At 50.5% G+C, this 15,603-nt stretch overlaps 1 protein-coding gene across 2 annotated transcripts in view; it reads left to right on the top strand.

Annotated features, from left to right (window-relative positions):
* Positions 1-15,603, top strand: part of septin3 (septin 3) — a 95,956-nt gene that overhangs the window by 25,080 nt on the left and 55,273 nt on the right. For both annotated transcript variants that reach the window (XM_072588581.1, XM_072588580.1), the window contains exon 3: positions 5,286-5,414. In XM_072588581.1, coding sequence (XP_072444682.1) covers positions 5,286-5,414 — 129 coding nt within the window. The remainder of the gene's footprint in view (positions 1-5,285; positions 5,415-15,603) is intronic.

Raw genomic sequence — 15,603 nt, forward strand, 5'->3', positions numbered from 1 at the left:
AGTCAGGTTGGGGAGGGGCTTGGAGGGGAACTTGCAGGGGGGTGGTGTTCCCATGTATCTGCTCCCCCTTGTCCTTCAAGATGGAAGTGGTCATGGGTTTGGAAGGTGCTGCCTGAGGATCTGTGGTGAATTTCTGCAGTGCATCTTGGAGATGGTACACACTGCTGCTACTGAGCGTCGGGAGGGGGGGGAAGGGAGGGGATGTTTGTGGATGTGGTGTCAATCAAGTGGGCTGCTTTGTCCTGGATGGTGTCGAGCTTCTTGAGTGTTGTTGGGACTGCCCCCATCCAGGCCAGTGGGGAATATTCCATCACACTCCGGACTTCATGGGTGAACAAGGGTAAAGTTGCAAGTTAGATTCAGATTGTGGAAAATTGATTAAGTTAAAAAAAAATGGTTGTTATTGGTTAGTTGGATGAAAATAATGAGTAATCGGGTGTCCTTTAAAACAACCTCTACCTCCATGGTGAGTTTCATTGCCTGATCAATGGACTTGGCATCAGAAGGGAGGGACATCTACTACAAACCCACCGACTCCCACAGCTACCTGGACGACACCTCCTCCCACCCTGCCTCCTGTAAAACGCCATCCTTTATTCCCCATCCCTCCACCTCCACAACATCTGTTCCCAATCCCATCTCAGAAAGTCCCAGATGGCTCCTTCCTATGTGATTGACGATGCCCTCCAGCGCATCTCCTCCATTTCCCACACCTCCACCCTTGAACCCCACTCTTCCCAACGCAACAAGGACAGAAACCCCCCCCCCACCACCCCCAGTCCTCTCCTCGCACCCACCAACCTCCACATCATCCTCTGCCACTTCCACCACCTACAATCGGACCCCAACACCAGAGGTATGTATCTCTGCCCACCCCTAGCTGCGTTCCGGAGAGACCATTCCCACCAAGTCCATGCCCCTCACCAGCCACACTCCGCTCCTGGCACCTTCCCCTGTCAACACAGGAAGTGCAAAACCTGCGCCAACACCTCCCCTCTCACGTCCATCTAAGGCCGCAAAGGATCCTTCCACATCCATTAGAAATTTACCTGCATGTCCGCACATGTCATCTACTATATCCGTTGCACCCGGTGCGGTCTCCTCTACATCGGAGAGACAGGACGCTTTCTTGCAGATCGTTTCAGAGAACATCTCTGGGATACCCGCACCCACCCACCCACTCCCCTGTGGCTGAACACTTCAGCTCCCCCTCCCCCACTCTGTCAAGGACATGCAGGTCCTGGGCCTCCTCCACCACTAAACCATTACCACCTGACACCTGGAGGAAGAACATCTCATCTTCTGCCTTAGGGCCCTGGAACCAGACAGGATTAATGTGGATTTCAACAGCTTCCTCATTTCCCCTCCTCCACCTTATCCTAGTTCCAAGCCTCCAACTCAGCACCACCCTCTTGACCTGTCCATCTCCCTTCCCACCTATCTGCTCCACCCTCCCCTCCGACCTATCACCATTACACCTACCTCCATCCATCTATTGCACTCTCAACTTACCTTCCTTCTCCTCAGCACTACCCCCCCCCCCCCCATTTATCTCTCCACCCCCGAGGTTCCAGCCTCATTCCTGATTAAGGTCTTTTGTCCGAAAGGTCGATTTTCCTGCTCCTCGGATGCTGCCTGACCTGCTGTGCTTTTCCAGCACCACTCTAATCTAGACTCTAATCTCCAGCATCTGCAGTCCTTACTTTCTATAACCAATCAGGAAGGGAGGGGCCCTTTTACAGCCAGTCATAGAGTCATAGAGATGTACAGCATGGAAACAGACCCTTCGGTCCGACCCGTCCATGCCGACCAGATATCCCAACCCAATCTAGTCCCACCTGCCAGCACCCGGCCCATATCCCTCCAAACCCTTCCTATTCATATACCCATCCAAATGCCTCTTAAATGTTGCAATTGTACCAGCCTCCACCACATCATCTGGCAGCTCATTCCATACACGTACCACCCTCTGCGTGAAAATTGTTGCCGCTTAGGTCTCTTTTATATCCTTCCCCTCTCACCCTAAACCTATCCCCTCTAGTTCTGCACTCCCACTTTGTCTATTTATCCTATCCATGCCCCTCATAATTTTATAAACCTCTATAAGGTCTCTCCTCAGCCTTCGATGCTCCAGGGAAAACAGCTCCAGCCTGTTCAGCCTCTCCCTGTAGCTCAAACCCTCCAACCCTGGCAACATCCTTGTAAATCTTTTCTGAATCCTTTCAAGTTTCACAACATCTTTCCAATAGGAAGGAGACCAGAATTGCATGCAATATTCCAACAATGGCCTAACCAATGTCCTGTACAGCCGCAACATGACCTCCCAACTCCTGTACTCAATACTCTGACCAACAAAGGAAAGCATACCAAATGCCTTCTTCCCTATCCTATCTACCTGCAACTCCACTTTCAAGGAGCTATGAACCTGCACTCCAAGGTCTCTTTGTTCAGCAACACTCCCTAGGACCTTACCATTAAGTGTATCAGTCCTGCTAAGGTTTGCTTTCCCAAAATGCAGCACCTTACATTTATCTGAATTAAACTCCATCTGCCACTTCTCAGCCCACTGGCCCATCTGATCAAGATCCTGTTGTAATCTGAGGTAACCCTCTTCACTGCCCACTACACCTCCAATTTTGGTGTCATCTGCAAACCTACTAATTGTACCTCTTATGCTCGCATCCAAATCATTTATGTAAATGACAAAAAGTAGAGGACCCAGCACTGATCCTTGTGGCACTCCACTGGTCACAGGCCTCCAGTCTGACAATCAACCCTCCACCACCACCCTCTGTCTTCTGTCTTTGAGCCAGTTCTGTATCCAAATGGCAAGTTCTCCCTGTATTCCGTGAGATCTAACCTTGCTAACTTGTCTCCCATGGGGAACCTTGTCGAACGCCTTACTGAAGTCCATATAGATCACATCTACTGCTCTGCCCTCATCAATCCTCTTTGTTACTTCTTCATAAAACTCGATCAAGTTTGTGAGACATGATTTCCCAAGAACAAAGCCATGTTGACTATCCCGAATCAGTCCTTGCCTTTCCAAATACAAGTACATCCTGTCCCTCAGGATTCCCTCCAACACCTTCCCCACCACCGAGGTCAGGCTCACTGGTCTATAGTGCCCCAACTTATCCTTACCACCCTTCTTAAACAGTGGCACCACGTTTGCCAACCTCCAGTCTTCCGGCACCTCACCTGTGACTATCGGTGATACAAATATCTCAGCAAGAGGCCCAGCAATCACTTCTCTAGCTTCCCACACAGTTCTCGGGTACACCTGATCAGGTCCTGGGGATTTATCCACCTTTATCTGTTTCAAGACATCCAGCACTTCCTCCTCTGTAATCTGGACATTTTGCAAGATGTCACCATCTATTTCCCTACAGTCTATATCTTCCAAATCCTTTTCCACAGTAAATACTGATGCAAAATATTCGTTTAGTATCTTCCCCCATTTTCTGTGGCTCCACACAAAGGCCGCCTTGCTGATCTTTGAGGGGCCCTATTCTCTCCCTAGTTACCCTTTTGTCCTTAATATATTTGTAAAAACCCTTTGGATTCTCCTTAATTCTATTTGCCAAAGCTATCTCATGTCCCCTTTTTGCCCTCCTGATTTCCCTCTTATATACTCCTACTGCCTCTATACTCTTCTAAGGATTCACTCGATCTATCCTGTCTATACCTGACATATGCTTCCTTCTTTTTCTTAACCAAACCCTCAATTTCTTTAGTCATCCAGCATTCCCTATACCTACCAGCCTTCCCTTTCACCCCGACAGGAATATACTTTCTCTGGATTCTTGTTATCTCATTTCTGAAGGCTTCCCATTTTCCAGCCGTCCCTTTACCTGCGAACATCTGCCTCCAATCAGCTTTCGAAAGTTCTTGCCTAATGCCGTCAAAATTGGCTTTTCTCTAGCACCCCTCCCCAGCCCAACCTTCACCTCCATGACCCCCACCCTGTAAAAGCCCCGCCCCTTCGGTAAAGTAGCTCTCTGGTGCAGGCCAACCTCCAGTTGGTTGCTTCATCTGAGGTACAAATGTTTTCGTTACCCCTCGTAACCTCAGAAACTGGGCACAGATATCAGGACATTGATGGATTTGACAGCCCAGACTCCCCATGGTGGAATTCTATTCTTCTGGAAGCCAGGCGGATTATTTTATTTGCACTTTTTTCATCTTGTTCACAACTGGAGCCACGGAATGATTCGGGAATCGAGATCAATGCCTGGGCCTCATTAAACCCCCTACAGTGTGGGAGCAGACTATTTAACCCATCATGTCCACACTACCCTCCTGAAAGCATCCCACCTAGACCCTATCCCCATAACCCTGTATTTACGCATGGCTAACCCACCTCACCGGCATATCGTTGGACTGCGGGAGGGATCCCCTTGCAGGTACAGTTGTAATTGGTCAGTTGGATGAAAATAATGTCGGATGTCCTTTAAGACAGCCTGTACCACCATAATAAGTTTCATTGCCTGGTCAATGGACTTAGACCATAAGAATATAAGACATAGGAGTGGAAGTAAGGCCATTCGGCCCATCGAGTCCACTCCGCCATTGAATCATGGCTGATGGGCATTTCAACTCCACTTACCCACATTCTCCCCGTAGCCCTTAATTCCTTGTGAGATTAAGAATTTATCAATCTAACTTGGCATCAGGAAAGGAGGTACCCTTTTAGAGCCAGTTCTCTTGCTATTTTGTACCCCCTCCTCCATGACCCCCACCCTGTAAAACATGAGAATGCCACCCAGACAGCCTGGAGGCTGGAATCGAACCCAGGTCCCTGGTACCATGAGGCAGCAGTGCTAACCACTGACCCACAGTACTGTGCTTGATTCTTTTAAGATTCCCTACAGTGTGGAAACAGGCCCTTCGGCCCAACAACCGACCTTTCGTAGAGTAACCCACCCAGACCCATTTCCCTCTGAATGATGCACCTATCGCTATGGGCAATTTAGCACGGCCAGTTCACCTGACCTGCACATCTTTGGACTGTGGGAGGAAACCGGAGCACCCGGAGGAAACCCACGCAGACACGGGGAGAATGTGCAAACTCCACACAGACAGTCACCTGAGGCTGGAATCAAACCTGGGACCCTGGTGCTGTGAGGCAGCAGTGCTAACCACTGAGCCACCGTGCCACCCATTGACAGCATGGTCAATACTATCTCCTTCATCCTTCCTCCAACATGTAACACTTTTATCGGTATTGGCATTCATTTGCAATCCACTATTTGTTTTTAAAATGCTAACCTCCTGCTGTGTAGGTCAGAGCGGTTTGGGAAAATCGACGCTGGTGAACACCTTGTTCAAATCTCAAGTCAGTCGGAAATCCTGCGGCAGGAATCGGGAAGAGAAGGTCCCTAAAACTGTGGAGATCCGAACAGTTAGTCACGGTGAGGTCACTTACAAACGGTCCTTTTTCCCTAATTGCAAGCGCAGAAAATAAACCGAGATGGAAAAACAACTGTTCAACATCGAACATTAACTCAGGTCGGTTTGACCTGTGACTGCTTAAAATGTCAGGCACAAGGGGTGATGATAACTGCTGGTCGGTAAAGCTTTCCTCGCTGAACCATGTCTTGTTCTGAAATCGCTGTAAAATCACAGTTTTGGAACGCTCTGCACTGCTTACTGATATTTTATTTCTGACTAGTTCTCACAGTTTTTGAGAAGGCACTAGTTCAGGAAGAATGCATCCCTAGTATCTTGCCACAGAACAGCAAACATCACCAGCACACTCTCTAATCTCAACAATCAGAAGCAATAGGATTTTACATCAATTTGTTAACCTTCCTTCTGACTTGGGCCAGCACTAACAGTTGCATGTTTTTTGTTGTTGAAATACATTCTGTATTTCCCCGGGCAATCCAGGATTTCAGGTTCATATTTCCATCTTCCTTTAAAAAGCAGGAATTACAAGTTGCAGAATATTCAGCACAGATACTTCTCAGATAAAGATTGCACTGAGCACTTCCTCAATCGTTTGTTGACAATCTCCACGGGCTTTACTTTCATAATGTGTGATGTTTGTGTGTGTATGTGTGTCTGAGTGTGTCTCTGTGATTGTGTATTGTGTGCGAGAGAGTGTGTGTGTGTGACAGTGTGTGTCTGTTTGAGAGAGGGTGTGTGTTTGTATCTGTCAGAGGTTGTGTGTGCGTGAGTGTGTGTGTGAGAGAGTGTGCCTGTGTGAGACGGTGTGTGAGTGTGAGTGAAAGAGTGTGTGTGCAAGTGTGTGTGTGATTGTGTGTGCATGTGTCAGTGTGTGTGTGTGTGTGTGAGAGTCAGTGTGTATGTGAGAGAGAGTGCGTGTGTGTGTCTGTATGAGAGTGTGTGTGAGGGAGTGTATGTATGTTTATGTCTGGCTCTGTGTGTAAGAGTCTGTGTGTGGGGGGATGTATGTGTGTCTGTTGTGAGTGTGTGTATTTGAGTGTGAATGTGTGTGTGAGAGAGCGTGTCTGTGTGAGTGTGTGTATTTGAGTGTGAATGTGTGTGTGAGAGAATGTGTCTGTGTGAGTGTGAGATAGAATGTGTGTGTGAGGGAGAGTGTTTGTATGCGTGTATGAGAGAGAGTGTATGTGTGTCTGTGTGTGTTTGTGTAAGAGACTGTGTGTGCGCGTGAGAGAGATAGTATGTGTGAGTGTGCAAGTGTGAGAGTGTGTGATAGATTTGGGGTCAGGTGGCAGATGGTGCAGCCAATTCGTTTGTTACCATGACAACAGATATCCAGTAATCCTAAAGAGTGATTGTGCTCAACCAGGGGGAGGTATTCTGTTTAAATCACTGAAAACAAAAGGGATCCTGAGACCGAACGGAGAAACTACCTTCCTTCATGGTTTCAACATCCTCTTCCCTTTCCCTGCTTCCATGGAAATAATCACAATATCGAAATTCACACATAACTCTAATCTCCCTGATGTGGTGAATCAACATTAGACACCCACTCGAACTGGGTCAAACCTGACCGCACGCTCTTTATTCTGATATTCTGTCACTGGTTATTAACCACAGTGTTCCCTATCGCGGTGTGCCCTGATAATCTCCGTGGTTATTAACCACAGCGTTCCCTATCCCGGTGTGCCCTGACAATCTCCCCCGTTATTAACCACAGCATTCCCGATCCCGGTGTGCCCTGATAATCTCCCAGGTTATTAACCACAGCGTTCCCTATCCCGGTGTGCCCTGATAATCTCCGTGGTTATTCACCACAGCGTTCCCTATCCCGGTGTGCCCTGACAATCCTCCCGGTTATTAACCACAGCGTTCCCTATCCCGGTGTGCCCTGACAAACTCCTCGGTTATTAACCACAGCGTTCCCTATCCCGGTGTGCCCTGACAATCTCCCCCGTACTTAACCACAGCGTTCCCTATCCCGGTGTGCCCTGACAATCACGCCCGTTATTAACCACAGCGTTCCCTATCCCGGTGTGCCCTGACAATCACCCCCGTTATTAACCACAGCGTTCCCTATCCCGGTGGGCCCTCACAATCTCCTCGGTTATTAACCACAGCGATCCCTATCCCGGTGTGCCCTGACAATCTCCCCTATTATTAACCACAGTGTTCCCTATCCCGGTGTGCCCTGACAATCTCCCCCGTTATTAACCACAGCGTTCCCTATCCTGGTGTGCCCTCACAATCTTCCTGGTTATAAACCACAGCGTTCCCTATCCCATTGTGCCCTGACAATCTCCTCGCTTATTAACAATATCATTCCCTATCCCGGTGTGCCCTGACAATCTCCCCTGTTATTAACCACAGCGTTCCCTATCCCGGTGTACCCTGATAATCTCCTCGGTTACTAACCACCCCGTTCCCTATCCCGGTGTGCGCTGACAATCTCCCCGGTTATTAACCACACCGTTCCCTATCCCGGTGTGCACTGACAATCGTCCCGGTTATTAAACACAGCTTTCCCTATCCCAGTGTGCCCTGACAATCTCCTCGCTTATTAACAACAGCATTCCCTATCCCGGTGTGCCCTGACAATCTCCCCTGTTATTAACCACAGCGTTCCCTGTCCCGGTGTGCCCTGACAATCTCCCCCGTTATTAACCACAGCGTTCCCTATCCCGGTGTGCCCTGACAATCTCCCCCTTTATTAACCACAGCGTCCCCTATCCCGGTGTGCGCTGACAATCTCCCCCGTTATTAACCACAGCATTCCCTATCCCGGTGTGCCCTAATAATCTCCTCGGTTACTAACCACAACGTTCCCAATCCCGGTGTGCCCTGACAATCTCCCCCGTTATTAACCACAACGTTCCCTATCCCGGTGTGCCCTGACTATCTCCCCCGTTATTAACCACAGCATTCCCAATCCCGGTGTGCCCTGACAATCTCCCCCTTTATTAACCACAGCGTCCCCTATCCTGGTGTGCGCTGACAATCTCCCCCGTTATTAACCACAGCATTCCCTATCCCGGTGTGCCCTAATAATCTCCTCGGTTACTAACCACAACGTTCCCAATCCCGGTGTGCCCTGACAATCTCCCCCGTTATTAACCACAGCGTTCCCTATCCCGGTGTGCCCTGACTATCTCCCCCTTTATTAACCACAGCGTTCCCGAACCTGGTGTGCCCTGATAATCTGCTCGGTTATACACCACAGCGTTCCCTATCCCGGTGTGCCCTGATAATCTCCTCGGTTACTAACCACAACGTTCCCAATCCCGGTGTGCCCTGACAATCTCCCCTGTTATTAACCACAGCGTCCCCTATCCCGGTGTGCGCTGACAATCTCCCCTGTTATTAACCACAGCATTCCCTATCCCGGTGTGCCCTAATAATCTCCTCGGTTACTAACCACAACGTTCCCAATCCCGGTGTGCCCTGACAATCTCCCCCGTTATTAACCACAACGTTCCCTATCCCGGTGTGCCCTGATAATCTCCTCGGTTACTAACCACAATGTTCCCTATCCCGGTGTGCACTGACAATCTTCCCGGGTTATTAACCACAGCGTTCCCTATCCCTGTGTGCCCTGACAATCTCCCCCGGTTATTAACCACAGCGTTCCCTATCCCGGTGTGCCCTGATAATCTCCCAGGTTTTTAACCACAGCGTTCCCGATCCCTGTGTGCCCTGACAATCTCCCCTAGTTATTAACCATAGCGTTCCCTATCCCGGTGTGCCCTGACAACCTCCTCTGTTATTAACCACAGCGTTCCCTATCCCGTGGTGCACTGACAATCTTACCAGTTATTAACCACAGTGTTCCCTATCCTGGTGTGCCCTGATAATCTCCCTGCTTATTAACCACTGTGTTCCCTATCCCGGTGTGCCCTGATAATCTCCTCGGTTATTAACCACAGCGTTCCGTATCCCGGTGTTCCCTGACAATCTCCCCGGTTATTAACCACAGCGTTCCCTATCCCGGTGTGCCCTGATAATCTCCTCGGTTATTAACCACAGCTTTCGCTATCCTAGTGTGCACTGATAATCTCCTCAGTTATTAACCACAGCGTTCCGTATCCCGGTGTTCCCTGACAATCTCCCCGGTTATTGACCACAGCGTTCCCTATCCCGTTGTGCCCTGACAATCTCCCCGGTTATTAACCGCAGCGTTCCCTATCCCGGTATGCCCTGATAGTCTCCTCGGTTATTAACGACAGCGTTCCCTATGCCGGTGTGCCCTGATAATCTCCTCGGTTATTAACCACAGCGTTCCCTATCCCGGTGTGCCCTGATAATCTCCCTGGTTATTAACCACAGTGTTCCCTATCCCGGTGTGCCCTGATAATCTCCCTGGTTATTAACCACAGCTTTCCCCATCCCGGTGTGCCCTGACAATCTCCTCGGATATTAACCACAGCGTTCCCTATCCCGGTGTGCCATGACAATCTCCCTGGTTATTAACCACAGCGTTCCCTATCCCGATGTGCCCTGATAATCTCCTCGGTTATTAACCACAGCGTTCCCTAACCCGGTGTGCCCTGATAATCTCCTCAGTTATTAACCACAGCGTTCCCTATCCCGGTGTGTCCTGACAATCTCCTCGGTTATCAACCACAGCGTTCCCTAACCCGGTGTGCCCTGATAATCTCCTTGGTTATTAACCACATCGTTCCCTATCCCTGTGTGCCCTGATAATCTCCTCGGTTATTAACCACAGCGTTCCCTATCCCGGTGTGCCCTGATAATCTCCTCGGTTACTAACCACAGTGTTCCCTATCCCGGTGTGCCCTGACAATCTCCCCTGTTATTAACCACAGCGTTCCCTATCCCGGTGTACCCTGATAATCTCGTCGGTTACTAACCACAGCGTTCCCTATCCCGGTGTGCGCTGACAATCTCCCCGGTTATTAACCACACCGTTCCCTATCCCGGTGTGCACTGACAATCGTCCCGGTTATTAACCACACCGTTCCCTATCCCGGTGTGCACTGACAATCGTCCCGGTTATTAACCACAGCGTTCCCTATCCCAGTGTGCCCTGACAATCTCCTTGCTTATTAACAACAGCATTCCCTATCCCGGTGTGCCCTGACAATCTCCCCTGTTATTAACCACAGCGTTCCCTGTCACGGTTTGCCCTGACAATCTCCCCCGTTATTAACCACAGCATTCCCTATCCCGGTGTGCCCTGACAATCTCCCCCTTTATTAACCACAGCGTCCCCTATCCCGGTGTGCGCTGACAACCTCCCCCGTTATTAACCACAGCATTCCCTATCCCGGTGTGCCCTGATAATCTCCTCGGTTACTAACCACAACGTTCCCTATCCCGGTGTGCCCTGACAATCTCCCCCGTTATTAACCACAGCGTTCCCTATCCCGGTGTGCCCTGACAATCTCTCCCTTTATTAACCACAGCGTTCCCTATCCCGGTGTGCCCTGACTATCTCCCCCTTTATTAACCACAGCGTTCCCTATCCCGGTGTGCCCTGACTATCTCCCCCTTTATTAACCACAGCGTTCCCGAACCTGGTGTGCACTGATAATCTGCTCGGTTATACACCACAGCGTTCCCTATCCCGGTGTGCCCTGATAATCTCCTCGGTTACTAACCACAACGTTCCCTATCCCGGTGTGCACTGACAATCTTCCCGGGTTATTAACCACAGCGTTCCCTATCCCTGTGTGCCCTGACAATCTCCCCCGGTTATTAACCACAGCGTTCCCTATCCCGGTGTGCCCTGATAATCTCCCAGGTTTTTAACCACAGCGTTCCCGATCCCTGTGTGCCCTGACAATCTCCCCTAGTTATTAACCACAGCGTTCCCTATCCCGTGGTGCACTGACAATCTTACCAGTTATTAACCACAGCGTTCCCTATCCTGGTGTGCCCTGATAATCTCCCTGCTTATTAACCACTGCGTTCCCTATCCCGGTGTGCCCTGATAATCTCCCAGGTTTTTAACCACAGCGTTCCCGATCCCTGTGTGCCCTGACAATCTCCCCTAGTTATTAACCACAGCGTTCCCTATCCCGTGGTGCACTGACAATCTTACCAGTTATTAACCACAGCGTTCCCTATCCTGGTGTGCCCTGATAATCTCCCTGCTTATTAACCACTGCGTTCCCTATCCCGGTGTGCCCTGACAATCTCCTCAGTTATTAACCACAGCGTTCCCTATCCCGGTGTGCCCTCATAATCTCCTCGGTTATTAACCACAGCGTTCGCTATCCCAGTGTGCCCTGATAATCTCCTCGGTTATTAACCACAGCGTTCCGTATCCCGGTGTTCCCTGACAATCTCCCCGGTTATTGACCACAGCGTTCCCTATCCCGGTGTGCCCTGACAATCTCCCCGGTTATTAACCACAGCGTTCCCTATCCCGGTATGCCCTGATAATCTCCTCGGTTATTAACCACAGCGTTCCCTATCCCGGTGTGCCCTGACAATCTCCTCTGTTATTAACCACAGCGTCCCCTATCCCGGTGTGCCCTGAAAATCTTCCCGGTTATTAACCGCAGCGTTCCCTATACCGGTGTGCCCTGACAATCTCCCCGGTTATTAACCACAGCGTTCCGTATCCCGGTGTGCCCTGTCAATCTCCCTGGTTATTAACCACAGCGTTCCCTATCCCGGTGTGCCCTGATAATCTCCCTGGTTATTAACCACAGTGTTCCCTATCCCGGTGTGCCCTGATAATCTCCCTGGTTATTAACCACAGCTTTCCCCATCCCGGTGTGCCCTGACAATCTCCTCGGATATTAACCACAGCGTTCCCTAACCCGGTGTGCCCTGATAATCTCCTTGGTTATTAACCACATCGTTCCCTATCCCTGTGTGCCCTGATAATCTCCTCGGTTATTAACCACAGCGTTCCCTATCCCGGTGTGCCCTGATAATCTCCTCGGTTACTAACCACAGTGTTCCCTATCCCGGTGTGCCCTGACAATCTCCCCTGTTATTAACCACAGCGTTCCCTATCCCGGTGTGCCCTCACAATCTTCCCGGTTATAAACCACAGCGTTCCCTATCCCATTGTGCCCTGACAATCTCCTCGCTTATTAACAACAGCATTCCCTATCCCGGTGTGCCCTGACAATCTCCCCTGTTATTAACCACAGCGTTCCCTATCCCGGTGTACCCTGATAATCTCCTCGGTTACTAACAACAGCGTTCCCTGTCCCGGTGTGCCCTGACAAACTCCCCCGTTATTAACCACAGCGTTCCCTATCCCGGTGTGCCCTGACAATCTCCCCCTTTATTAACCACAGCGTCCCCTATCCCGGTGTGCGCTGACAATCTCCCCCGTTATTAACCACAGCATTCCCTATCCCGGTGTGCCCTGATAATCTCCTCGGTTACTAACCACAACGTTCCCTATCCCGGTGTGCCCTGACAATCTCCCAGGTTATTAACCACATCGTTCCATATCCCAGTGTGCCCTGATAATCTCCACGGCTAGTAACCACAGCGTTCCCCATCCCGGTGTGCCCTGACAATCTCCCTGGTTATTATCCACAGCGTTCCCTTTCCCGGTGTGCACTGACAATCTTCCCAGTTATTAACCACAGCGTTCCCTATCCCAGTGTGCACTGACAATCTTCCCGGTTATTAACCACGGCGTTCCCTATCACAGTGTGCCCTGACAATCTCCTCGGTTATTAACAACAGCATTCCCTATCCCGGTGTGCCCTGACAATCTCCCCCGTTATTAACCACAGCGTTCCCTATCGTGGTGTCCCCTGACAATCTCCCCCATTATTAACCACAGCGTTCCCTATCCCGGTGTGCCCTGACAATCTCCCCTGTTATTAACCACAGCGTTCCCTATCCCGGTGTGCCCTGACAATCTCCCTGGGTATTAACCACAGCGTTCCCTATCCCGGTGTGCCCTGACAATCTCCTCGGTTATTAACCACGGCGTTCCCTATCCCGGTGTGCCCTGACAATCTCCTTCGGTTATTAACCACAGCGTTCCCTCTCCCGGTGTGCCCTGATCATCTCCCTGGTTATTAACCACAGCGTTCCCTATCCCAGTGTGCCCTGACAATCTCCCCCGGTTATTCACCTCAGCGTTCCCTATCCCGGTGTACCCTGATAATCTCCCTGGTTATTAACCACAGCGTTCCCTATCCCGGTGTGCCCTGATAATCTCCTCGGTTATTACTCACATCGTTCCCTATCCCAGTGTGCCCTGATAATCTCCCTGGTTATTAACCAATGCGTTCCCTATCCCGGTGTATCCTGACAATCTCCTCCGTTATTAACCACAGCGTTTCCTATCCTGGTGTGCCCTGATAATCTCCCCGGTAGTTAACCACAGTGTTCCCTATCCCGGTGTGCCCTGACAATCGCCCTGGTTATTAACCACAGCATTCCCTATCCCGTGTGCCCTGACAATCTCCTCGGTTATTAGCCACTGCGTTCCCTATCCCGGTGTGCCCTGTCAATCTCCCTGTTTATTAACCACAGTGTTCCCTATCCCGGTGTGCCGTGATACTCTCCCTGGTTACTAACCACAGCTGTCCCCATCCCGGTGTGCCCTGATAATCACCCCGGTTATTAACCACAGAGTTCCCTATCCCGGTGTGCCCTGATAATCTCCCCAGTTATTAACCACAGCGTTCCCTATCCCGGTGTGCCCTGATAATCTCCCTGGTTATTTACCACAGAGTTCCCTATCATGGTGTGCCCTGACAATCTCCCCGGTTATTAACCACAGCGTTCCCTATCCCGGTGTGCCCTGTCAATCTCCCTGGTTATTAACCACAGCGTTCCCTATCCCGGTGTGCCCTGATAATCTCCCTGGTTATTAACCACAGTGTTCCCTATCCCGGTGTGCCCTGATAATCTCCCTGGTTATTAACCACAGTGTTCCCTATCCCGGTGTGCCCTGATAATCTCCCTGGTTATTAACCACAGCGTTCCCTCTCCCGGTGTTCCCTGATCATCTCCCTGGTTATTAACCACAGCGTTCCCTATCCCAGTGTGCCCTGACAATCTCCCCCGGTTATTCACCTCAGCGTTCCCTATCCCGGTGTGCCCTGATAATCTCCCCGGTAGTTAACCACAGTGTTCCCTATCCCGGTGTGCCCTGATAATCTCCCCAGTTATTAACCACAGCGTTCCCTATCCCGGTGTCCCCTGACAATCTCCCCCATTATTAACCACAGCGTTCCCTATACCGGTGTGCCCTGACAATCTCCCTGGTTATTAACCACAGCGTTCCCTATCCCGGTGTGCCCTGATAATCTCCTCGGTTATTACTCACATCGTTCCCTATCCCAGTGTGCCCTGATAATCTCCCTGGTTATTAACCAATGCGTTCCCTATCCCGGTGTATCCTGACAATCTCCTCCGTTATTAACCACAGCGTTTCCTATCCCGGTGTGCCCTGATAATCTCCCCGGTAGTTAACCACAGTGTTCCCTATCCCGGTGTGCCCTGACAATCGCCCTGGTTATTAACCACAGCATTCCCTATCCCGTGTGCCCTGACAATCTCCTCGGTTATTAGCCACTGCGTTCCCTATCCCGGTGTGCCCTGTCAATCTCCCTGTTTATTAACCACAGTGTTCCCTATCCCGGTGTGCCCTGATAGTCTCCCTGGTTACTAACCACAGCTGTCCCCATCCCGGTGTGCCCTGATAATCACCCCGGTTATTAACCACAGAGTTCCCTATCCCGGTGTGCCCTGATAATCTCCCCAGTTATTAACCACAGCGTTCCCTATCCCGGTGTCCCCTGACAATCTCCCCCATTATTAACCACAGCGTTCCCTATACCGGTGTGCCCTGACAATCTCCCCGGTTATTAACCACAGCGTTCCCTATCCCGGTGTGCCCTGTCAATCTCCCTGGTTATTAACCACAGCGTTCCCTATCCCGGTGTGCCCTGATAATCTCCCTGGTTATTAACCACAGTGTTCCCTATCCCGGTGTGCCCTGATAATCTCCCTGGTTATTAACCACAGCTTTCCCCATCCCGGTGTGCCCTGACAATCTCCTCGGATATTAACCACAGAGTTCCCTATCCCGGTGTGCCATGACAATCTCCCAGGTTATTAACCACAGCATTCCCTATCCCAATGTGCCCTGATAATCTCCTCGGTTATTAACTACAGCGTTCCCTAACCCGGTGTGCCCTGATAATCTCCTCAGTTATTAGCCACAGCATTCCCTATCCCGGT

This window comes from Chiloscyllium punctatum, chromosome 18, assembly GCF_047496795.1.
Source record: "Chiloscyllium punctatum isolate Juve2018m chromosome 18, sChiPun1.3, whole genome shotgun sequence".
In the NCBI taxonomy this organism is placed as follows: Eukaryota; Metazoa; Chordata; class Chondrichthyes; order Orectolobiformes; family Hemiscylliidae; genus Chiloscyllium; species Chiloscyllium punctatum.